Source organism: Cyrtonyx montezumae, unplaced genomic scaffold, assembly GCF_038088225.1.
Source record: "Cyrtonyx montezumae isolate F1298 unplaced genomic scaffold, pur_monq_1.0 scaffold_3, whole genome shotgun sequence".
Lineage (NCBI taxonomy): Eukaryota > Metazoa > Chordata > Aves > Galliformes > Odontophoridae > Cyrtonyx > Cyrtonyx montezumae.
Genome location: NW_027072034.1, coordinates 1265062 through 1291338, shown reverse-complemented (window position 1 = coordinate 1291338; position 26277 = coordinate 1265062). Strand labels below are relative to the sequence as shown.

General features: G+C 35.1%; 1 protein-coding gene across 9 annotated transcripts in view; it reads left to right on the top strand.

The window, feature by feature from the left end:
* The window catches only part of LRCH1 (leucine rich repeats and calponin homology domain containing 1), a 115236-nt gene that overhangs the window by 72585 nt on the left and 16374 nt on the right, over window positions 1-26277 (top strand). For 2 of the 9 annotated variants that reach the window (XR_010622603.1, XM_065743929.1), the window contains exons 10-19: window positions 964-1031; window positions 2062-2148; window positions 4242-4331; window positions 4439-4475; window positions 5790-5903; window positions 7960-8007; window positions 8807-8879; window positions 20866-20975; window positions 23214-23351; window positions 24431-24508. Coding sequence is in view for 2 of the 9 variants with exons in the window: in XM_065743929.1 (XP_065600001.1) it covers window positions 964-1031; window positions 2062-2148; window positions 4242-4331; window positions 4439-4475; window positions 5790-5903; window positions 7960-8007; window positions 8807-8879; window positions 20866-20975; window positions 23214-23351; window positions 24431-24508 (843 nt within the window). In the remaining 7 variants the exon portion in view is untranslated. The remainder of the gene's footprint in view (window positions 1-963; window positions 1032-2061; window positions 2149-4241; window positions 4332-4438; window positions 4476-5789; window positions 5904-7959; window positions 8008-8806; window positions 8880-20865; window positions 20976-23213; window positions 23352-24430; window positions 24509-26277) is intronic. The other 7 variants (XR_010622606.1, XM_065743930.1, XR_010622604.1 and 4 more) reach the window with 6 other exon arrangements.

The following is a 26277-nucleotide window of genomic DNA, read 5'->3' as shown; positions in this document are numbered from 1 at the left end:
TTTTTTGGTGTGTCCTTCCTTATGGGAAAAATCATATACTTCATTTCTGTATTAGTAACTTAGAATAGGATGCGAAGAATGGCTTTATTTGTTATACTAGAAATTGTTACTGGAAAGTGTATCATCCTTGGGGAATGTTAACTGTTTGGGGAGCTGGTATACCCCTCAGTGACACATCTGGCAGAATTAGATATTGTTTATTGGTACAGGGTGATGCAGCAGATGTGCCAAACCCATGACACAAAAAAGGATAGGCTTGTTTTCTACTTCTGCCTTTAGTGACAGCTGAATTACTTCAGTAATTCATCCAAGAAGAAAGAGAATTTTTCAGTTCTTGCTAAAATTGTAAATGAAAGCATAAATAAGGAATTTAAATTTTCCAATACATAGCATTTCATACTTATAGATAGGACAATGGAGGCTGTGATTTATTCCTACATCAAATCTGAAAGAACTGGCCAAATGATTTGAATTATAGCACGTTGATTTTGTTTATTTTCTAAACAGTTAAAATTATCAAGTAAGAATCCTATTAAGAGTTATGAATTAAATATGTGTTAGTTTGTATAATTTCCTTGCTCTGTAAATGTATCTGCTTGTGGGAGGAGGGCAAATAAGATGAGAGCTATAGTCATGCTCAATTGAACCATTGTTTGCGTACATGGGTAAGGCACAAATGAAATCTGGGACAAAGAATGAAGAATTCTCATGCTACTTGACTTTCTTTTTACAGTTAAAGGAGGGTAAGGGCTGTTGACCTCAATAAAATTTCAACAATTACAATAAGATCATGTAATGAGTATCTTAAAAGGAGATAGAGTGAGGCGTGAAGCAGAAGTGTTGGATTGCTTCAACTAACCACCCTGAACTGTTAAATAAAATAGGTCAGTGCCGAGTCTGAAAGGAAAACTTACCTGCTTGCTTAATTGCAAAGTTCAATTCTTAATATCACTTTGCGTACAGAGCAGAGCAGCAGAGTGTGATGAATTACTGAGAATAGAAGAGGACGCACAATGGCAAACAGAAGAAATGTAAGTATTTTTTGTCTGCAAGTAATTAACTGTAACATTTAACTAGATGACCAAAACTGGTCTTTTCTTCTTTTCTTTGTAGACTTAGAAGCATCCAGCAGTGCAGCCTTCTGTGTGTGAATGTGCAGTGTTACATGTTATTGATTAATACAGTGGGTCTTAGCTTGCAACTATGTATATGTGGCATATTTTAATTTGGCATTTTTTAACCAGTGCAGAACCCAAGTTTTTAAATGAGGTGTTTTGATATGCAGTCTGCTAATGGTATTGTTTTAAAAAAATAAATTTAGGGAAAAAGAAAAGGATGTTGCAGAAGCACCAAAATCTAATGCACAAGATTTTTTTTTTTTCAAAATCTTCTTTCTTATTGTGTTGTAATTTTCACCCTGAAACAATCAGTAGTTCGTAGATATTAGTTCAAGAGCAGTGTAAGTGAACATCAGTCAATGGCAAGAGTTCATAAGAAAAATAGATCTGGCTTGACAGTGTGCTGTGAAGTTCTCACTTCAGAACAGTGGAGTCCTATGTGATTAAAAAGAAAATGGAAAGGAGGGAAGAATAAGCGTGTTCCAAAAGAGCCTTGTTGGCACAACTGTCAGATGATGTTTTTTTTAGTAAATAAAAAAAATAAATTACAAATCCTGAAAAGCAAAAGAAAGCATGCTGTGGTCCATTTTGAAGAATCATCATTTTTAGCAATGATATGTGTGGTGAATGTGCTTAGTAGGAGTCAGCTTTTGAAGTTGGTTTGTTTAATTGAGATGCAGAAATTTTAGTTCATCACATTTGTGTATGTATGTGTTTATTATTTTGGGAGGTTTTGTTGAAGGCAAAGTGCTGGTGACGTTTCTCTGAAGACTCTACAGAAATATAGCACTTACTAGTTTGCACAGAGGCTGTTTTTACCCTCCCTCTATGTTATTTGCATGCTTAGTTAGATGGTAAATTTCACACATTGAAATTGAGACAACCCCTGATAATTGTTGTTTTACCTCTTTTTTTTCTTTTTGAATGCTTTTGTTTTCTGTAGAATAAATATGTCAGAAGAACAAACTATTGATATAGCAATGATAGAACAACTAAGAGAAGCAGTAGATTTATTACAAGATCCCAACAGGTATGCTTAAAATAGCAGGTGTCTTATGTCTTGTATTTCAAACTTTTGTGAATAGATTTTGGAGTTCTTTGTTTTTAACTGATAATTGAAAGTTCCCTGAAGTTTCCTGTAGAACAGTCATAACTCTTTTAGACTGTAAACTCCTTTGCTTGTTAGTACTTGAGGTATTATGTTGGAACTGGAGAAGGTTTTCTGTCTGTGTTTCATCCTGTCTTGCTGGGATGCATAAAGAGGGTAATTGAGGTAGTGACAGAGTTCTGGTAGTCTTCCTCTGGAGTCAGAAAAAGAAAAAGGAAGAGGCTACTAGTGCAGGTGATTTCTGTTTCTCCTTGCTATAGAAGGCAAGGTTGTCTAACTTATATGCATCTTTTAAGTGGCTAAAGTCGGGTGGAATTACTCTGAGTCTGTGAATAAACAAAAGATTAAATATATAAAAGAAAAACAAAAAGCTTGTCCTGCTTGAAAGGACTGAATGTTGCAGGTAATTCTGTCCCTGTGCTTGCTATTGCTTTTTGTTGTGTAATCCCTTTAAAAAATTAAGCTCATTTTAAAACTAAAACTAGTTTTTCATCATTTCTTATGATGTAGTGTTTTCAGAGCTTTAATTCTCTGAAGAGTAGACACCTCCTTATCGTTCCCAGTCTAAAATATCCTTGTTTCTCCTTCCTTCCTCAGCCACTTCACTCAGCTATGTCTTCTTATGACTACACTGTTCTGTAGCTTAAAAGTCTGTTTTGATACTGCTTTTTCACTTAGCATATCTTTCTGCTTTTTAAGACTGAAGTTCACTGCTGTTATTCTAGTGAGGGAACAATCTGGCATGGTTTTGAATCATACAGAGAACAATTGAATTACTGAATCGAGTACTAAATATGTAACATAAATAAATAAATAAATAAATATATATTAAGAACACTTTTTACATCCCATGGTTTCTGTGAGATAAAATTCTGTTGCTTCTGTATCTCTTCTGTAACTTATTAGTTTGTGGGTGAAGTGTCGCAGGTAAGATTGAAAAATAGTCTGGTTTGAAGGAAAGTGACAGTAAAAAATTTCTTAGCATTATAAAATTCGTTACTTTGCTGTTGTTTGTCAGATAGTACCTTGACATTTCCTACATTTTTTTTTTGCTTACAAAATTTCAAAAGGTAGTAAAATACAACCTGTGTTTTTTTTCCACACATGTTCGGATGTACTTTCAATAGCATGACAATGCATGAAATATGGCTTTTAAAGATGACTATAAATATGTCATGCATGTATTTATTTTTGCTTAGCCAAGTGCTGAACATTCAGATGTCTGTTTTATGCTAACAAGCAGACTTGTCCATTATGACACTTCTGGGTGCATAGTACATATCAAATGAGGCTTGATTTTGCATTCTCTGTGTTGTAGATGCCTCATCATTGCTTGCAGCAACAGGCTGAAGCAGTAGGTGATGCTGAAGCAAAGTGTACCTAGCACACACTAACTAGAGCCCCATATAGAATATATCTCTTAGTACTGTTTTCAGAAAGAAACATGACTATTTAACTTGTGAAATAGGACCACAGTAAGTGGACATTTTAACGTTCTGCACGTTGTCTGTGCACATTAGCAGCAGTTCAGTTCAGGAATGGTGAAGGATTTCAGGCTCAGTCTTTTCCAGTATTTTCAAGTGCTTCCTTCAAGTGTATTTACTCTCTTTCCTGTATTCATTGCTTTATTTCAAATTACTGGCTACTGAGAGTTTGCTGTTGGGCTGCTTTATTTTCATACACTGTAAATTAAATGTAGATATTTAACCAGGGTTTAGGATGCTGTTAAGATACAGGATGCTAGAGGTTGAACGTAGATGTTTTCAGTGTTTTTTCAGTGTTATATACAGTGATGTGACTGTTAGGAGTAAACTGGTCCATTTGAGTTGTTGCTCAGAGTGATATTTTGCAGATGTTAATGTTGTTTTGACTAAAGCAGTGACAGTTTTATAAGAAATAGAGCAGGTTAATACCGTGACTGAAAATATTTTATATATCCATTTGAAACTAAATACTGAACATAATGGTTACCAATGCTATACCCCAGTGCAATGTTTTTATTTCAAACCTTACAGATTAAGCATGGATATTTCAGAGAGCAGTGATGTGAATCTGTATCCCATGGAACCAGCAACAGCTTTAGAATTTCAGGAATCTACAGTAAAGTGTGTTTATCTACCTCTTTTGATTTAAAACAAATAAAACCATTTGTTAGATTCTTTGGGTTTCTACAAACTAAATTACATCTTCACATTTGTTTCTTTATACATAGCAGTCAAATGCAGATGGAGATGTCCTCCCTTGGTCAGGTATGTTAATGAACATATTACAAAGTATTTGACGAGTGAGACTGGAAATGAGCTGATAATTTCATCAATTTTTAACCTACCAAATAAGTAAAGGAAAACTGTGGTAGACTGGATGACACAACTAGTTCTTTTTTAAAATTAATTTTAAAATTTAAAAATTTTTAAAATTTTAATGCAATTGTTGTTTATATATGTGCGTGCATATGTAGAGAGATTATATATTTATATGGAATGTGTGTGTGTGTGTATGGACATAACGTATATACACACACATGAACTTCATCAGTAACTTTATCAGTTACTTTTGCATATTACTTTTTCCTTCTTTCCACTTGGTGTATAGAAAGACAGTCATCTTTCCATACAGCCATCTTTTTCGTGTATTGTATTGGCTATGAGAATCAATTGCTGCTGTTCACAGCTCACTTATGTGTATTCTTTTACACTTCTAATATCCCTATTCTAGTGTAGGAAAAGAGTATTCATTAAGGGTAACCCCAGAATATTTTGTAAGTGAAGGATTACTCTTCCTAATGCACTGTCACTGTAGTTACAGAAGGAATATTTAAAACATGATTTGGAATTAGTAGTATGTTATGTACTACTTGTTAATTGAACTGTATCTTGACTGATGAATTTTTGTTATTCATAGAATACAATAGTTCAGTTAGAAGGGACTTGCAAACATATCTACTCAAACTGCATTTTTTTTGAGGCTAACTAAAACTTAAAGCATTCCACTCCTGCGTCGAGATCATTGGTAAAAACATTGAGCAGGAATAGCCCTAGGATTGAGCCCTGGAAAAAGCCACTAGTGGCTGTCTGCCAACCAGTTGTAGCTCCCCATTTACTTACAGCCCTCTGAGCCATTTCATTACCCAACATAGCACAAACCTTTTTATCTCACAGTTGGGCAGCTTGTCCAGAAGGATGTGCTGTGAGGGGTGGTTTCAGAAGCCTTAGTGAAATATGGGGAGACTGCGTCTGCTGCCTTCCCTTTCTTCACCAAACAGGTGATCTTATGGAAGGGCATCAGATAACTGAGACAGGACTTCCCCTTTGTGAATCCATGTTGAGTATGCCTCACAATAGGTTTGTTCTTTAAATGCCTTTTGATATCCCCCTAGTAGTTTCTTTAAATTTACAAAAATTACCAGTCTGTTAGTACTTGAACTGCAATTGTGTAGTATCTGCTATTTTTTAGTTTGCTTTTCATCACAGTACTTGTCAGAAATAATTCTGATGTAACGTTATATAAAAAAAGATACTACTGTATTCCCAGTGGTTCAGTCTAAAGAATAACATATCTTGCAGAAAGAAAATGCTGAAGAGGAACTAGAATTTCAGAGGAGGAGAGAATTAATTATGGAGAAAGCAAAGAGTGAAATGAGAACATGTGAACCGGGTGATAAATGGTCATTGAATCAGGTACGTAGGTGTCTAGATAGAAAAAATATGGAAACATTTGGAATGTGTCACTGCCTTCATTGGTATAGAAGATTAAGCCCCTTAAGATTTTTGGTGGTGATATTTTTTTTGTATTTTTTCCCCTTAACCTTGAATGTAAATGGGATGTTAAATAAAATCCATCTATGTCACGAAAAAGGCTGAAATTGATGTTTTGTCTTCTAATAAACATTACTGGCAAAAATAAGTATTATCAGAGTTAGATCTTCAGTGTAATAAAAGACCCAACTCCTCTTCCCCCCCTTAATCCAAATACCCCAGCTTATGTGGTTATTAAGCTGCTAAGGTTTTGCATGCAGCAATATATTTAATGCGCTCTGCAATACAAATAAATCTTTGTATGTTGAGGTGATATTTCTAAAGTATCAAAAATATATTTCAGTGATCTAGAAATGAAGAATTGTGAAAAACTCAAGCTTAAATATTTGGTGCATACTTTATTACCGCAGGACTTACTTGTGAGCATTCTTGCAAGGAAATTCTGAGAACAAAATGGCATGAATTTCTGCCTGTATTCATAATACTTTAATAGAATATATGTCATGCAGACATGGATTGACTTGGTGTATCTTGTGCTTTTCAAATATAATTACTAGTAAATATTCCTATGATACCATTATGACTTAATTTTATCTTGTCTTTCTTCTTCAAACAGTAAAGAAAAAAGGTTTGTTTGTATCTCCATTGTCTAATTGTATTGTTGTATGTGGGAGTTACCATATTATTTGGGATCAGTTCTTAACTACATTGCTAACGTGTTACACAAAAGGTTAATTTGATGTCAGAATGCACAGTGTGCACATTCTGTATTTTAATGAAACTGTTGCGACAAGAATGCTGCTGATCCATTATTTAGAACCTTTTAAATGAGGAGATTTCCTAAAAACTTTTAGAGGGCCTGATCTAGTCCTATATGCAGGTGGAAGCACAAGTTGTGTTCCATTCGAAGGAAATGTGTCTTGAAGGAACAAATTCAGACATGCTGCATTCAGAAAACACCTGTAGTTTTCATGTTAAGTGTAAATGTGGATTTCTGACTGGTGACTTGCATGCCATGAGATAGTTTTGTCCTGCATTGTAGACATAACTATCATCTCTGTCACAAGGACAATCCCTCAGCCTAAGAATGCTTAAGCATGCCAGGTAGAACTGACAGGGATGAGATTACTAAAATTTCCTTTTATGAATTCTAGCTAATACAATGGTTGAAGTAAGATTGTGAAAGAAGTTGGTAGCTGAAGATTATATTTTAATTTTCAAGCTTAAGAAGTGTGCTGGAAAGGTCATTTAGCAACATGTGTGTGTAATCTTCCTTCCCAGCTCAGCAACTTCCAGAAAATTCTTTGAGTGCTGGGACCATGTGTTTTGAGGGTTATCTTTTTAATCTCTACTTTTTCTCAGTTAAAAAGGTTTCCCTAATGGAAGGGTTTTGAATGGATTTATAATTTGTTTTTACCTATGTCAGTTGTATTTCTACTGAGTCATGATTGATACATAATTGTTTGATATTTTATTGACATGATTTCCATGTGCCCAGTTTAGCTACAGCAAAAATTATATTTTTGGTATATATAAAACAAAGGTATATGGCAGTTACCAAATGAATGCTTGCAGAATGGTTCCCTTTTCAAACCTGTATTTAAAATCTTTACTTGCCTATTAACTCCCTGCTAACAGTTTAATTGCAAAATCTGCAGGGTTAGGTAATGCACTTGAAGATTCAGGTTTTATAAGTGCACTTATGAATCAGTTAAGACTGCAGCTAAGAAATTACAGACAAATTTGTGCAAATAATTTCCACAGAAAGGTTTTTAAATGGTATTTTGGTTAGTTTAGCATGAAAGTGTATATCAGTCATGAAAATTGTTCTGGTGAAAAACAGTACAATACTGAAAAATATTATAAAAATGAAAAGTGTATTAATGAGTATCTGACTTTCATTATTAGAACACCCTATGACTATATATGACCAATACATTTGCTGAAAAGATCTTTTTCTTTCTGTTCTATCATGCAGAATGATGTAATTGTTTGGAATACAAGTGGCCAACCCTCTCACAATGAGGTAAGATGATTGTGTGTTTTGTTTGTCTTCAGCATGTGGATGATCAATAGGCTCTTTGTGGGATCTTCCTATTTTCTGTGCAAAACCATAGTTTCTTCCTCTATGTTACACTGTATGTGAGCATCTCAAAAATGTGATAGTGCTCCTATAGTTTCCACTCTCATTAATCATTTTTTAAATAGGTTTTGTTTTCTGGAGTTTGGTTATAAGATTTTTCCTGTGTTATCATTGTATAACCATCATGGTTGTACTTCACCTTTTTCTTCTTTATGCTTATACTCAGTTCTTCATGCTGCATCTGTTTGCTTAGTTCACTGTCAAGAGTGATCATACTCTGAGGTGCATGATTGTTTTCCACCTTTCTGCATTTTAGGCAGAATTCATTGTTGCATGGAGAATATTTAAGCAGAATGGTAATTCTGATTCATCAGAAGAACTGTATCTAAGGATAAATTTGTCTTTGTTTTGTTCTTCTAAATGTACTGTGTCAGAAAAATGTATCTTGAATGGAACCAAATGGTTTTGTGGGAGAAAACTGAGAAGCTATCACACTTATTTATAGCTAGGGCCAATATGCTGCAGACTTCAGTCAGAAATTTCAGCTTCTTTTCCAATAAAGGAGTGATATTGAATAAAACTGGGAGATAATAGGTTTGGGGTTTAGGTTTCAGGTATGTGATCAGATTGTGGTGAAATAGTTTTAGCCTGCAGTATTGTTAATTTTTGTATTTTATTCAGTCAGTTTTGCTGTAATATTCTGAATTTTCCTCATTTTAATTTGTGTTCTTAAATTATACAGAACAAGGATAAAAGTCCAGCGCTGTCTCCTACTACAAACAGCACAATCCCTTTTGGCTTGAAGCCACGATCAGGTAATGTAGGAAAGAAAATCAGCCAATTTTTGTACTTTTTTCACATCTGTGCTATGAATAGATATTTGTATTTTTATTTTTTCTTTGTGAAAGTCTATAGGTTTGACTTGAGATCAAAATTGTAACAACTCTGTTTAACACATTTTATGTAGATCAGTTTTTACCCCTTACTGATAAATCAGGTGTTCTATAAATTATATAGATACACACGTTTAAAAATAAGCACATACAAATACACATTTTATACCTGTATGCATATATAGAATGATAAAGTATGTTGATGAATAATATGTGAATAATCAGATTTGTTTAGAAAGTGCTTATGCATGAGTCTGTCAGTAATTGTCTACGGAGTAGTGGTTGCAGGAAGGTGAGATGTCTTTTTCAGCCATTAACTGAGTTTGATGAATTTGCAATGCACCAAATCTGTATTACCATCATCATCATGCAGCAGTTTATCAGAGAGGAAGGGGAAAAAAGTAGGAGGGAGTCAACAAAATAAACTGTCAATGTATTTGACGGCTTCCTTTAAAAGCAGAACAAGGTGCAAGTAAAGTCAGGTCACCTCTCAAGCATAACCTTAGTATTTTAAGTATGCTTCAGCATTCAATGGGTGTAATTCTGTTTTCTCACGGTCACCACAAATGCTTTTAGCCAAATGCTGGTAAACCACTACAAGCTGGTACCTTCCATAACAAAATATCTTGGCAATAATGGCAGCAGTTTCACATTCAAATGTATTTTAAGAAATTGTACCCATAGTTTGTTTTTGAAAAGGTTTACAGAGCAAAGAAAGTGTTATTGAACCAACCTTGTTTCATGAAGAAAGCATTTTAAATTTCCTGCATTCTTATAATGTAATGGTTTGGCAGATGTGTTAATTTGAATTTCATAGTTTGTTGCTGAACTCTGAGTCTATTCTTTTTAGTTCTTGAACCTTTAGAGGGAGACTTATTTCTTAACATACAAAGTATGGATTAAATGATGAAAAAATGAGACCTTTCAGGACTTGAAAAAAACATAAATTGGATAATATTGTTGAGTCCAGTGACAACTGCTAGGAGAAAGACATGCAAAGGCCATTTCAGAGTACAGACTTTCATAGGAGGTAGCCTGTGCTCTGCTAAGATGCCAGTGAAATCTGCCGCCAGAGACTGGATGCAGTGTTGTAGGAGAAGAATGCAAGACTGTAACTTTGTATTCACAGAGACACAGACTTGTAGGGGTTGGAAGGAACCTCTAGAGATCATCGAGTCCAACCCCTCTGCTAAAGCAGTTATCCTACAAGAGTTTGCACGGTTATGTGTCCAGATGGGTCTTGAATGTCTCCACAGAAGGAAACTCCACAACCATTCTGGGCAACCTGTTCCTGTGCTCTATCACCCTTACTATAAATATTTTATTCCGCATGTTAGTATGGATCTTCCTATGTTCAAGTTTTAGGCCATTGCTCCTTGTCCTATCACTACGCACCATCAAGAGGAGCCCTGGCCTCATCCATTTCCCTCCCACCACCCTGTATTTATTAGCATTTATCAGATTCTGTCTTAGTCTTCTTTTCCTCAGGCTGAATAGTTTCAGCCCTTTATCATCTTTGTAGCCCTCCACTGGACTCTTTCCAGGAGATCCCTGTCTTTTTTGTACCGGGGAGCCCAGAAGTGGACACAGTACTCCAGGCGAGGCCATACCAGGGCAGAGTAGAGGGGGAGGATCACCTCAACCATGATCTTTTTAATGCAACCCAGGATCCCATTGGCCTTGGCCACCAGGACACACTGCTGGCTCATGGCCAGCCTGTCATCCATCAGGACACCCAGGTCCCTCTCCTCAGAGACTATCTCCAGCAGGTCAACCCCCAACCTGTACCGGTCATGCGTTCAAGTTAGTTTAATACACATTTCCTAGTCTTGGAGTATCAGTTGTCTGAAGATGTTCTATATCTAATGACTGTAATACATAAAGGGAAATATACACTTTCCAAAAATAGCCTAGTTAATTTTTTTAGAGAATTTCCAAAAGGACTAGATTGCAGGGGTTGCAGTCTCCTGCAATATTCTTACAAGACTAGTGTTGGGAGACCCAGACCTGCACAACTCTTCCATCTCTTCCCCTCATGTATACTGAATCCATGTAATGTCATTAAATACTAATGACAGTTATAATCTTCTGTTTTTCTGCTCTGTACCAATGCAAATTTCAGTATTTGAAACATTGACTATGCCATTACTGTAATGTTTGGTTACATCTGTGGATTATAGAAAACCCATTTCTCTGAATTTATTTCCCTTTCCATTATGGTACACCACAGAGTCACCAACTGAGCACCATCTCTGTGGTCTTTTACTTCATTGCATGGATTTCAGTGATGTTACCTTAGATTTATATGTCAGTAAGGCAGTTGAATTCAACAGTAGTAAAACTTTAATTCTAACATCAGATAAATCAACAGTATGTTTGCTATGTAACACAATGTGGCAAAATAAAACCTTCTGTTGGAGTAGGGACAATGAATATTGTTTCCTCCCATCTTGCTGCTCTATAATTGATAAGGAAGTAGTATTGAAATCTGTTTTGCCAGCACCTAAGAAAAAATTACAGATAAATGTATTATGTGGCTCAAAATACTAGCCTATTTGTGAATCCTGCATGTTTTTCCTGCTAGTTTGCCGCAACTAGTTCCTTCTCTGTCTTTCTTTTAAAGCTTTTGTTACAAGTCTTGTGCGAGTTTGAACGATTCTCTCAGTGTCTTAATTTCTGCTTCTTAGTTATATATTTCATTGCCCCAAAGCTGAGCAAGCTGGTCTAGAGGTTCAGCAATTCTGTGGTCCAGAAAAGGTTTTCAGCTTAGTGTATAGTTAATTTTGATAGCTTTTTCATTCAAGTTCTTCATTACTTTAGGGGAAAGTTTAGTAGAACTCATCAGAAACAGTTTTTAGCTATTTACTTAATTCTGGCTTTTTACTTGAGTCACTTACTCCTGCAAATCTTCTGAGTGCACTATAGATTTTTAAAATATTCTCTGTACATCATGTTCTCTGGGGAAAAGCATGGCAAATTTCCATGAAAATATATGCAAACATACCTTTCTGAAATTGGAGAGCTTATTTTCAGTATGTTTGTTTTCATCTTTTTGTAATGAATGTTGCTTTTTATTTGGTTTTGTTCCCCTCACTGTTTCATGACTTGAATTATATCTCTTCCAAATCTGAAAGCAAAGTGTTCCAGATTTCTGGTAGTGCTTTGTAAAAGTAGAATCACACACTGTGGCTTAAGCTTCTTTGTTAGTATATACTATATTAGTACATTCTGGTATGTTTTCAGGACTGAAGGTCTTTCATTTTAATGCTAGGCAAAATATTGGGAAAATTTATATCTGATGGCTGACTCAGTATCCAAAGAAAATGTTTTGAGAGGTAATAGCATTTTGATTTCTTGACAGATTCTTTTCAAGGATCGGTTGCTTACACAGAAACTAATAAGATCTAAAAAAAAAAAAAATCAGATTATTTTATACTTATGAATATTCTATAGTGAATGGGCTTCTCAAATCCATCCTCTATTTGAAAAGAGGTAAAATCACTCTTGAAAAGAATAAATAATCCTAATCTCAATTAGGACCACTGTTTTGTTCTTGGTAGTGGAGTTCACTCAAAATAGCTACTAAACTTGAATCTTCTGCACTTGATTCATGAATTAATTAAAATATCAGATGATAACAATTATAGAAACTGAGTTTCACTAAGTTCTTGCCATATTCATTAAAATGAGATATAAACATCTCACTACTAATACAATTGTCTGTGTACTTTGGAAAACCATACGAATCCTAGTTGCCAGTATAATTAGACTGCTTTTTATTTTCCATAAATCAGTGTTCTGTTACCTCGTGTTGAAATCTGCTCAGTTTGAGTGGTGTTGTCTTTGCTCAGGTTTGGCTGACCTATTGTCCCAGTCATCAGAAGCAGTAAAGAGGCTTTTAAAAATGTGTACCTGAAGAGAGAAAACTCTTGAGTAGTTAAACGTGGAGGAAAGTCTGAGGTGAAGTTTTGTACACCATTGCCTGAATTGTCATCTTGTTAATACAGATTCCAGAATTTTGAGGGAAGGAGAAAGTATACAATTAAGTTCCCCATTGCTAAACTGGAATGGTATAAATTGAGAGCTAAGCTTTACCTTGGACTCCCTCCCAATACTAGTTCTTGCAGTTTTTTAGTCCTGTAGTGGTTTTCAGTGGTTGCAGTTTACCATTCAGAGCAGAGATAGTATGTAATCTACATTTCATTTTGAGGAGAATGTGTGTGCAGTGAAGTAGATGAAGCATACGTGAACCAGGAAGAGAGGAAGGAACTCATTTTGGTGGTGGAAATGGTATGGAGCTGTCATCAGATACAGGAAAAACTCCTTAAGGAGTGACATTTGTGAACGGTAAGGAAGGAGAGATTTAAATTCTGTGATGAAAGGTAGGAACCTGGTGGAAAGCCCTGAAAGGATGGATGATGTGCTGAAGATAAACAGAGATGAGATAGTTTAAGGATATTTGTGTTCATTTCTGAAACACTGTGGAGTGGAGATCTGAGGAAAGCTTTTCTGCAACCAAGTCAGGAGACGTGTAAAGTAAGATGTGTAAAGTAAGAATGTAAAGGTCCACAGGAGGATTTGAGAGGAAAGCAGGAGGTGTAGTAGGAAGACAGAAGGCAGAAAGGATGGAGAGGCTATGTTGTTGCAGCATCTCTGGACATACGAAGTCATGTGTGCTCTAGGGAGCCCTGTTGAATTATCAGTGATTTGTTCTTGTTCTAATGCTGTATACAGAGCAGCTGTGCCAAGGCTTGTGGTACAGACTCTGGATCTTCCTTTGGAGTTGTGGCATGTCTCTACTCTTATCCATGGAAACTGCCAACGTTGCTAAGGACTGGAATTTTCCGAGGGCCTGTAGTAAATTTGGGCTTAATGGTGGGGGAGTTAGCAAGAAGTATAAGTAGCGCTGCATAAACTATTATGCGACCAAAGCAAAAGGAAAACATTTCTGCTGCACATACTTACAGGACATATTTCAACAGGACAAGAATTCAAGGGATTAAATGAGAGTTCAGTGTAGTTGCTACCAATTGAAATGAGCTGGGAAGTTAGTGTAACAATATTTTCATATGTATGCATACATTTTCTTGAGGGGTGTAGTGTTCTTATGACAGTTGCAAAAATAACTAAATTCTTCTTTGCCAAACTACTTTGAAAGTTGAAACTTGACAGAGATGCATTTACCTATTGATTCACAGGCTCGAGGCTTTTGTCAGACTATAATGAAAAATCTATGGGTACTTTTTCTTAAAATGTGATTATAAACAATTTCTGTGAAACGCTGTGGTTACGATGATCTTGTTAGGCTTAACTGCATGTAGGATGTATGATTTGCAAGTACTAACATATAACCTTTCGTTCTTTTTATTCTGCACCACCTTCCTTTCATTCTTTTCTTCCAAAATTACGCATTTTGTATTAATCACCTTTGAACTGCATTTTCATTGCCATACAACCCTAATACCATATATGAAATGCTGCTGCCCGCTCTTTTCCCCCCACCCCGGTCCTTATGCCACCATGGTTGGACTGGCTGTCACTCTCCTCCAGCAGACCCATCCCTCAGTCTTCCTTCTGTCTCCTTCAACACACTTACACAGGCACAAACATGGGACAGCTTTAGCTACAGTTTACCATCTGAAGGAGACAGTGACAATGGTAGGTGTTCCATACATAATTTACTTAACTTTCTGTTTTCAGAAAACTCTTTGTGGCTGATGTCCCACATGGTTAAGAATGAAAGTTAGTACTCTTAAATGAAAGTTTATCACACCAAATGTCTCAGAGGGTGCATGCTATCTTTCTGTAAAATACGTAGTATTAAAAGGAAATGAGTTCAGAGTGTCACTGTTTTCAAATCTGGCAAAACAACTTTTCCTGTGATAACCATTCCTGGAGTTATTTCCAGTACAGATTTATTTACTACAGTTATTTTCAGGAGTTTATAAAAGTTACACTCAAGCAACTTTTCTGTATTTATGACTTTTTAAAAATAAAAACTGACTTAAAAATATTTAGCTCCCATCTGCAATTGTTGATGCAGGTGTATTAACTTAATTAGAGAAGGAATCCAAGAAGAAACAAAGCTGAAGGATTCAGATAAGCAAGAGACCACTGACATCTGTCCAACAGAAACCTAGTCAGGATGGAATCTACAGCTGTTTGTTACTAAAGATAGACAAGGTTACTATTGTACTAAATGATTTCTAGCAATAGGCATTTTTCCCCAGTTCAGAAAAGAAATCTTTTAATTCTTTGTAATACAGTCTCTTTAGGCATATTACACCTTTTAAGTTGTATTCTTCCCTCCTTCTGAACTGCTTTTAATTCAGAAATAACTTTCTCCAGTTACTATTTAAACAATATTTGCCCTGTGCTAACCTAATACTTCTAACTACTCAAATTCTTTCTTTTCTAATTATTACTGCTCGCTTCAATTTTGATACCATGTGCAGAATTCTGTGGTTGGATATAATATTCTATAAACATCAACCAGCTAAAACTTTATGTTACTAACGTACTTAGTTTTTGCAAGAAAATCTTATATCAGTAATATTCTTTCATCAGTTATGAAACTTTGAAAATACTATAAATGATACAGTTCGAGAAACTGGCTAACATAAGGAATTGTATTAGTGGAGCTTTTGTTATAAGGAAATTAAGGGCACACAGAGGGAAAATTGTGCTGGAAAGCTGTGTTTGAAGTAAGTTTTAATTAACAAGGTCACTATCTTCATCTTCTAAAATCCAAATTAGTTTTTTTCCTTGCTGTTGTTTAGGTTTATTATGGAAAATAAATTTATTATATTAGTTCAATTTTTTTAATAAATATATATACATGCACTAAAGAATTATGTCATGGAAGGCTGGCAGTAGCTAGGGACTCAGTAACCTGCAGGGTTTGATTCTCTTCCTGACTTTCAGGTTGTGTAATCATTTACGTCTGCACTGTATAGTGACATAATATATTACAGTGTAACCTGAGCTTTCACACTCACTTTTGACTTCTTATGTATGCTCACATAAACTGTGCTATAAATTCCAGTGGTACTTCACCAATTTCTACCGGTTTATGATTCAATCTTAATTTTGGTGATATTTTTAAGAGTTCAGTAAATATTATCATCTATGTTAAACTAGCTTTGTTATTGTTTTACTATTTAGATGACATGAGCAATGCAGACTAAGTACTGCATGTATGTTTAGAGCAGCTACATCTCTTGTGCTATCCAAACCTGAAGACAAATGCAAATATTAGTGTTTATTACCTTTGGCAGTTACAACAGAAAACTGCTTTCACTGTCTTTATTATTATTATCATTAATATTATTTTAAAAGCAGGACTGTTGCCTTTCTGTTTAGAGTTTTTCAAAGGCTGATTGTTATCTTGGACATATCTTACTCTGCTAGGAAGTAAAATGAACTAGAAACCATTCTACAGCACTGAGATTAGTTGGCATGTGATTCAAATCCATACCAAAACACTCTTGTTTTCCAAAACAGGATGTCTACATTCAGTTTACCTTTCAGTACCTTTGCCTGTGCAAAGGGTATTCCCAACTGAACCAAGATATTGTGTAGAAGAGAAGTAGATTTGCACAGAGCAAAACTGTGCCAGGAAGCAATAACTTAACAGCATGGATGTTCACAGGCCAGTGCTCAGATCCAGGCATCATTGCTGTGCAGCTTGGTACTGTAGACTTAGCCTTTGATATAGAAATGCCATCACAGTGGCATCTTAATACTTTATTCAATGTCATTTCTTCTGTAGTGGAATTTCTGGCAACTGCTCAGTAATGGGGGAGGAGGAGTCCAGAATTTCTGGCAGATGATAAGGCGTGCAACAGACAGGTCTCATAAGACCAATATCCATAATACAGAGAGTTTTTAATCTAGCAAATAACAGTATAACAACTTCACTGTTACTTAAATTTGAACTGAATAAAACAAATGAAGATATATCTGACTATAACTTTTCAGCTTTACTTCAGTTTTTCCTGTCATTAATCTTACCCTTCTTGTCATACATTAGTAGACACAGGTTAAACCATTTAGTTACTTGTCTGATGGATAATGTTGTCAACTAAGTACTTAGGATACTCAGTTCTTGATGGGCTTTAAGTAATACACATACGTTCACTGCAAAAAAGTACAAGTTTTACAAGGAAATTTGTCCCTTACTGTAATATGCAAAATACATACTGCATGCTTCTTAATTATTAATCAATGAACTTGTTGAAATGATGTAATACATAATAATTACTTAACCACGGATTCAGAAAGCAAAAACTCTGTTTTACTACCTATAAGAGGAAGAAATAGACCCTCAGGCATGTGTTTGACGTATGGGCTCCCCTTGCTGGAAAACACGGGTAATGCAGAGAAGCAAGCAATAGCTAAGACTGCTGAACCTTCCTGTATTAGAATATTTTTCTTTAGATTGAGTAAGTAGCTGGAACTTTTATAAGTAATACTTTCAAGTTGTGTGTGTTGGGTTTTTTAATATATAAATTAGTTAATCTGATTTCATTCATTCAGTTCTAATTGCAGTTTCCCATTGCGAGGAGATTAGCCTTCAGTTTTCCACTTAGTGCATTCATGAATAGAATTGAATAACTAAGTTTGGAATTTGCATTTCTTTAGCAGTGTTTGTGGTCTGAAATCTGAACTATGTTTGGAACATTCTTTTGGACTCAGCAAAGGCTTGAACAAAGAACAGTTAGGGCCAAACTAAATGAAGACCATATTAAAACTGCATTTTACCTTTGAAATTGGACATAATTAATAAATGATGCTTTAATAGAGAATCTGACACATTGCTGCTGCTACTAAAGCTACAGTGCTATTCTAATACCACTTAAATATGGTATTACTCTTTGAGCATTTAAGTATTTAATATGTGGAAGAAAGAATTGCTCAGTTTTTAAAGCTGTGCAGTGAACTATTTCCGAAATGAAAGTCTTTACTTTAAATTACTGCTTTTTTATAAATGTGGCAAAAAAAAAATTCTTTATTTTAGTCTCCTATAAATTGTTACAGATTTCCTAATCCAGAAAAATAAATGTTACTTCAGTGCTCTTCTGGAGCTTAATAGAACTCCTTGGTTAAGAATTCCTGCACATTGAGAAGCTGGGAGTTACTTTAGGACTGTAAAAAAAATCATATGCTTTATTAGATAACATTTTTGATATTTCCAGTGGTTTGATTTTCACCACATATGCTTTCACATATGTACTAATTGGTAGTGTTTAAAGTTATCTAAATTAATAGGTAATACTTTTGAAATGTCTTAGTTAAGCCATATACATAGATTGTTATGCTTCATGACAGCAGTTGCTACAGCAGTTATTTTTAACAGCCTCTGTATGTTTGGGTATGAATATATTCAGAAGTCAGTTATACCTCTGTACAGAATGTTATGAAACATATATCCGTTGACACACAGTGCTCTGTAAATAGAAGTCTACTCTGTGATTGCCCTTAAAGAAAGGCAAAGATTAAACGTCACTACAGCCATGAAAGTGCTGCTTCTCAAGACATGGTTATGTTACATCATTTCTGGGAGGTCAGCACAATAAGTGACTTTAGTTGCCATGTACATGTACCTATGCATAGGTTCTTCTTGATGGTGACAGTGGTGAAGCTATATAGACCACCTGGAAAGGGGTATGCAGTGCAGCCGTTATCTGTAATTCTGAGCTAGTGGGATTTCTGATGACTTCTAGGAGGAAGATTACTAACTCTGTAATGTATGAGTGTTCTCATTAAAAGCAATTTTGTTTAGCAAATGGCCTTTAATATGGCATTTCCTAAATTTACTGATTTAACAGCAGAGTAACAAATTTCAGTTGCCTGAAATGCTAGTTACATAATGATTCTGTGAGTCAAATAATGGAAGAAATAAAAATTGATAACTTACTGTGTCTTGTGCCTTTAGTGAGTAACCTATGGGTATGTCTGGAGCTCCATCTTCAATAAGCAAGCAACAATCACTTCCAGTTCGCTGAGCTACATTAGATGGTGTCTGTTCCCCTTTGACTAGAAAAGTAGCTTGGATTATTTTATTTTACTTATTCCACCTGCCTAAAATTAGATGAGATGTCAGGTCAGTGGACTTGTCTGGTATTTCAGAATATTTCTCACACACAGACTTTGTTTTGTGTATCAGGAGTCCTAGACGCTAGGGAATGCAGTTTCATATGTTGACCCTCTCCTGATTTTGGGGCTTCATTAACATTTTTCTTTGTCAGAATGTAGATGAAATTTCCATCTACCAGGATCTCAATTTCTTATTTTGTTCTGTATTTTATTTGTTCTGACTGATTTTGAAAACTCAGCCTATCGAGTGAATTGTGTACTAGATAAAAATTGAGATGTCATAATTTTCACTAGAATTACTCTGGTTACGCTTATGAGTACCTACTTTATAATTAGTAATTAATCTTTTGTTTGTTTGTTTGTTTGTTTTTTACTGTAGGGGTAAAATTTGCTGATTTGTCCTTTAGGGAAATTAAAGACTGTCATGTTTTATCATGTTACTGACTGACTCAGTGATTATCCTCTCTTTTCTTCCTCAATTTCAGCAAGCTGCAGTCATCCTAGATGTGGCTTTCTTCCCTTCCACTTCCCTCTGTTGACTGCATAACAGAGGGGGAAGATACTAACACAGGGGAGGGCTGTGGTCTCCTTAGCTTCTGGCAGTCAGTTTTGTTGTACAATCTTAACAGCCATAACTAGAGCAAAGAGGCATACTGTTTTGAGCTTTGGATAGTGTTCCATGAAGATATAGCATGGAAAAACTGTTTGTAATGCATTTAGTCCTCAGTGAGTTAACCTCCTTGGAGAGAAGCCTGTTAGTGAATTTGATGCAAGAGTCTGTGCTGATTGCTGTTCTTTGCAGGAAACTTAGCCTACTCACAAAGACCAAGGCTCCTTCAATGTCTGGAAAATTTCTCTAACCAGTCTGTTACATTTAGTAGTTGGCTTTTCTGTAATAATGGCTCAGCAGGATACAAATCTGAATGTTTAGCTGTGTTAAATTAACAAATTAAGATTGAGAGGTAGCTGTGTGTAAAGCAGGTGAAAAAAGGTTTTGCACTCTTTTAACTGGTACTCAGGATGTCATGTTGCATTCAGGAGAGAGGAAATTAGTGATACAGAATCCTTCTCTCTCAAGCATTAGCTTTTGCTTTAGTAATTAGGTTGGCACGTAAATTGTCTGAGCGGTGACGATTGTGTTTTGTGTCACTATAATTGAGCATGTGTCTTCTTGTTCTTCATACCCATTCAAAAAGTCCTTCATCAAAAGACAAACTATGCAGGTGTATATGTCCAAAGATTTCATGAAATTATTCCAAGGTTCTATAACTGTTGAAGTCATACAGTCCACAGACATAGGATTGATGGGAGGGAGTACTGGGGAGTGTTTTTGCAATGCTTGTTCACAATATGACTTTTTAATGTAGGCAGACTTACTGAATATTTATAAAAACAAAGTTTCTAGAAATCAAGCACATTATTTTGTTTGGCAAGTTTGTTTTTTAAATGTAACCTTATCCAGTAAGCAGTTGTGTCCTATCTAGGAGGATGCTTGTCACACCCGGTTACATGTCTCACCAGATTGTAGGAGAGAGTTCTGCTTAAAAGAAGCGCTGACTGCCAAGTTAGAGCAGAATGTCTATGGTACAATGCTAGTGCTTAGTCATCTGACAGAAGCTGCTTTTCAGGATTAGTGTTTGGTAAAAAAAATAGCAACTCCATTGGTAGTATCTGATGCTATTTGGAGCTGTCCACCTCATGGCAGAGAAAATTTTTGTTGGAGACAGTGCTGAAGGATTTTGCTTCATTAGAAATGAGTAAATCAAAGTGGTTGTTTTTAAACTAAAATCTGTCATCTTAAAAACCACAGTGTTCTTAAGACCACAAAGAAATTTGGAATCGATCGACCCACAATTTACAATTCGAAGAAAAATGGAGCAGATGAGAGAAGAGAGAGAGCTTGTTGAACAGCTACGTGAGGTATGTGCATGTTGGTAGAATTGTGCTAATCAAACGTCTTCTGTTTCCTTTGGGAAAGTTGCATAATTAGGAAAATATTTAAATATATATATATTAAAAAAGACAATATTACTTCTGTAAATAATGTGTTGAGGCCTATCTTGAAGTGCTTTGTTCCAGATCAGTATTTGTACTTAAGAAAAGGTTCTTGTAAATGGGAGATAATCATGGGTGTTACCTGAGTGATGTACAGTCAAAGAGCATGCCAAGTGCTGATAGAATTAATGGTTCATGTAACTCTCAGAAAAGTTGAAGTGAACATTTGAGAGAGAGAGGATTCCCTGTAAAGCATTTCCTAACAACTGGAGAAGTCTTCAATCTGGCAAGTAAAAGACATAATGAAATTTGGATGAACTTTTTCAATCTGATAACTAATGCTTGAAAGAGTTTTCTTAGAAATGCAGTGAATTCATCGTCACTTGGTGATGCACACAATACAAGATGACTTCCTGATTCATTGTCTTGAATACTGAAGCTAGATCAACCCTGTTAGGGTCCTTTAGAAAGAGAAGCAACCTCCACACCACTTAACGTGCTGTACAAGAAAATACCTGAGAACATATCAATAATTCATAAAGTTCACAAACATGGAATAAGCATATCTGTTAGTATAAAATGCATTTGATTTTTTTAAAGCATGTCAAAAAATTAGCTGCAACTCTAGTCTGCAACTTTAACTACACTGAGCAGCAGGCAAAAAGAAGAAATGTTAGAATGCTCAGGTTCCTTATATAGAAGTCCAAATTCACAGTTACCCTTAGCTCACTTTTTCACCCGAGCTGCATATTGTGGGAACATAGGTGTTTTCCTGTCATTCCCCCCACTGATTAGAATGATGGATTTTTTTTTACAGAAATTGTTCCGTTTCATAAAACTTGTTGCTTCAAATACATAGTTACTTTTTCCCTTCAGTTGAGCCATGTGAATTTGTGTACATATGTAGCCACCTCGTACACTTATCGTTCCAAGTGTAATTTTACTCTTGCACAGTCCAGTCTGGCAAGAAATTGGGTTGATTTTTGTCACTTGAAGGGTGCATGCTCAGCATTTCTGACATGCTAAGTGGAACAAGTCTGCTGCTAAAACAGAAGAGAATTGATGTGCTAATGAAGTCCCAAATTAATTACTTCTAATCAAAAACCATTCATTCCATTCAACAGAAAAGTGTACTTTTCAGTGATGGCAAAGACAATATTTTCAGCATTAGAAAACTTTCAGCCAAGGTTTCAGTCAAGTCTACATCTAGCTACATCATATCTTTTAGTCCTTTCAAAAGTTCAGTTTTACAAAAGGCTCTGTGTAATAACATCAGCTCCTGTAGATTTGGAGTAGAAAATGGCAATAGAAGTGTTGTAGATGGGCTGTCATACAAATACACCCTAAACTGTTTGGAACAGTCTCCCAACATGCAAATCAGTGTGAAGAAATTTTTTATCTGTTAACGTGTATAGAACAATTTGTAGCAGATTTGCCAATTCTCTCATAAATGCCAGAAAGGAGAGTGTGTCATGTGTGATTATAAGATTTGTTTTGACCTTGGGCTTAGAAACCATTTTTGGTACATGGGAAATATGCAGAACGTTGCACATAAAGAATTTGAAACGGCTTTCTAAATCTGCTGCAAATTACTTTATTTTGCAATATCAAATTCTTTTCAACGGGACTTCAGTTTTCCTTGAAAGAGAATTCTTGGGTATGAGTTATATCTGAATGTTCTGTATTTTATTACGTATCTTTTCTATCTCTCTAACTCTTCATAAGTAGTTTCCAGACTATGAGGGAGCAGTTACCTTTTTCTCCTTGTTCACAATGCATTTCTGATTCTGCTGATAAAATTTGAGGTGGTTAAGTGGAAGTCCTGGTGAAAGAAAGCACCCATGTATAGTGCCATCACATTACTAATTATTTGTGCTTATGTATGTTTTTATATCCATGTATATATAAAAATAAGTGCAAATTATGACAGCAGCATTTGAAATGTATGCTTCCTTTAAAGAAATTTCCATACTTCAGCAACCATCATAGGCTAGAGGGAGTTGCTTTGTAGTTTTGTAAATAATTAGTTATGTAACAGGTGGGATTACCAGTAAAACAAAACTGCATGTTTATCTAGCAGCATGGGAGATTGTGAGAAAATATATGCTTTTTCTTTCTTTATTCATTTTTATGTTGAAGCGTGTACATGTTCTTTATTTGCAGAATATTGAAACAAGACTAAAAATATGTTTGCCTGAAGACTTGGGGTCTGCTCTCATGGATGGTGTAGTTCTCTGCCATTTAGTAAATCATATTCGACCTCGGTCAGTAGGAAGTATTCATGTACCTTCACCAGCAGTAGTAAGTTGAATGTTTCTTGTGTTTTTCTTTGTTTCAGTAGGGGAGGATTGTTTTAAAAAAATAAATAAAACAAATAATCCCCCACAAAACTTACTAGTTTAATGCGAAATGATACTTGGTTACATAAATTGTAACACAAAATGAGAGTTTCCAAGAAGACAGATGTTAAAAAAAAAAAAATTCTGACGTCTAATCATGTTTCTTTTACTGTCACTTGGTTTAAATTATTTCTGCAAAGTCTTTGGTGAAGGTATGATAACTGCCAAAATACACAAAACTGAATTCATGGTGGAAAATCTTGAAGTTCTGTTGCTGACTGGAATTATTATCTGTAATAGCAAATATTTTAAAACCAATTTTTTTTTTCAGCTTTGTATCAATGACCATTTTCATTTTTCTCAGCTTTATATTGATGATATTCTCTTGCTTGAAATAGCAAATGACTTGAGCCTTGGAAATTAGTTCTTTAAAGTCCCTGATGTGAATTCTTGGTTGAAATGGGTATTCTTACTCTTGTTTTCTGTCTTGTATTGAACAAGTGAAATAGTGATGTGGGTGGTGTTTTGGTTTTTTTTTAACATGGTATTTCTTAAAGTGTTAGATAGTCCCTAGAGAGACAAATTTGAAACAGTAACGGGAAATTTCTTCTTCAACCATGAAAATTGTGTATAGCCACTTCATATTTTTGAGTACATAAATCATGAAAAATATGTAAAAGCTATATTACATGGAAACCTGTTCCCCTTAATGTACATTGAAATGTGTCATCAGTTTAATTGCTGTCTGTTCTATCACAGAATGTGAGGTTTTAGAACCTCAAATGCTGGAGATGAACTAATAGTGTTAAATTTGTTGATGACTTTACTAAGTAAAAGCACATAGTATCCACAGCTTTCATACTGTAATTGTGTTTGTATGTTTTTGTGGTGGGGGAGGAGGGAAGTAGAATTTTATGCCTTGATTTCAGGAGAAATATAATGGAAATGGTGCATCAATACAAGAGTTACAAATGAGTAATTTACTGACTGAATGAATGAATTCTTCTTTTGTCATAACCTGTTTTTTACCTGTTTCTGTAGCCTAAACTTAGCATGGCCAAATGCAGAAGAAATGTTGAGAACTTCCTGGATGCATGTAGAAAGCTGGGGATACCAGAGGTAATTTAATTGTCTACCATTTCCAGATGATAAAGTATGTAAAGTGAATGAATTTCTTTAAGGATAGCTTTATGAAATAGCAGTTTTCAACATCAAGGACATCTTACTTAATTCCTTGTTTTGCATTGTATGATTTAATGCTGCTTTAGTGCATTTAAATGTTTGATGCTACGGCACTGAAGAATGCAAATTTTGTCTTAAGTTTATAATTCAGCATTATCCCCAACGCAGCCTTATGTTTGCAATGGAAAATAACTAAGGAATGTGGTAAATGGCTAATAAGAAGACTGTGATTAAGTGAAAGTTTACTCATTTTTCTCCATGCAGCTTTAACTACATTTTTACTTACTACTTTTTGAAGATGGGCTTCGTTCTTTTTAACTGATGATTTTTCCTTTTTTACCATATGACATACTCAGTGGTATGTATTGAGAAAGTGACTAGTAACACCCATGTACTGAAACATTTCTGCAGTGATGTGAAGCAAACCCTTCTATGTGTAAAGGATGGAATGTACCTGTGAGTAAGGTGATCCTGTATGTATAAGTTGTGGAAATAGGGAAATAGCAGTGCACGTTGTTTTCTGCTTTTCATGTAAGGATGATATTATTCATTAGGTATCTGTTTTAAAATTAATAAGGAAAAATGCCCTTCTAAATAATGTAGTGAATTATGGAGTTTCAATGGGAATAGTTCAAAGATTCTGTTGTGGTCTAGAAGCATGTTTTAAAAAAAGGTTCATTTAAAATATCGGATCCTGAAAATAATGTAAAATTGTTATATATTTTTTTATTTGAAAACATGAAAATTGCATGATCTATTTTCATTGTTTTAGTATGACATATAATTAAAACTAAATGGTTTTTAGCCTTTATGTCAAGAGTGGTGAAACAGAAGGACATTCTGTCTTTCTTCTGCCTCCCCTGCAACCTACTGAGAACATATGATACTGGAAAGATTTCACGCTGGAAAAGAATTCCAATTTTATTTATATTTTATCTACATTCTAGCACTTCATTTGAGGGAAATCAGAAGTAACAGTTCATTTTTGCTATTTGTAGGAATTTTGAGGGGAGGACTTAATCTTACAACTCTAGTGAATGATTCATAGGAAGTGTGATGAATTCAGCATTACGGGCTGACCTCTGAGCTGTCATTAGGTAATTTATTATGTTAGAACTATTTAAAATTTCATGAAAATTTCATTTTGAAGAAGGTGCAAAATAGAAAAATCAAAATCTCAGTGCTGTGGGCTTATGGGCAAAGTAGGTACGGAGTGTTTGTTGAGCTGCCCTATTGTCTTGTGGTACATTATAAATTATTCAGTGATTAGAATATGCATCAGGTTCTTTTCCCAGGAAAGAAAAGGCCAAGAGCAGTTGTTGTGAAGAGTTCTTTCAAAAACAGAAATAAAACAGAAAATTTTAGAAATCTTTGCTGCTCCAAATCATAGAGGGGTAAAGCTATGCTTTTACAATATTTTTTAAAATTAGTTCTGGATCTCTATAAATAAACTTTCAGGAAAAGCACCTTTGTTCTCTGAAAATAGTCATTTTTGATGTATTCATTGCTTCGCTTTTAAACTTGCATTGAAACCAGTGTAGAATTCTTGAAATTTTTAGGGGAATATTCCATTAAAGCTTTTTCGTTGCACAGAACCTTAAGTAAAGGATCAGATCTTATCAGTATGACTTATAAACTGTCCATCCTTAACGAATCTAAAGAAGTATTACCTTCTGTTGAGGGAAAAACTAATTCACTTAAATTTT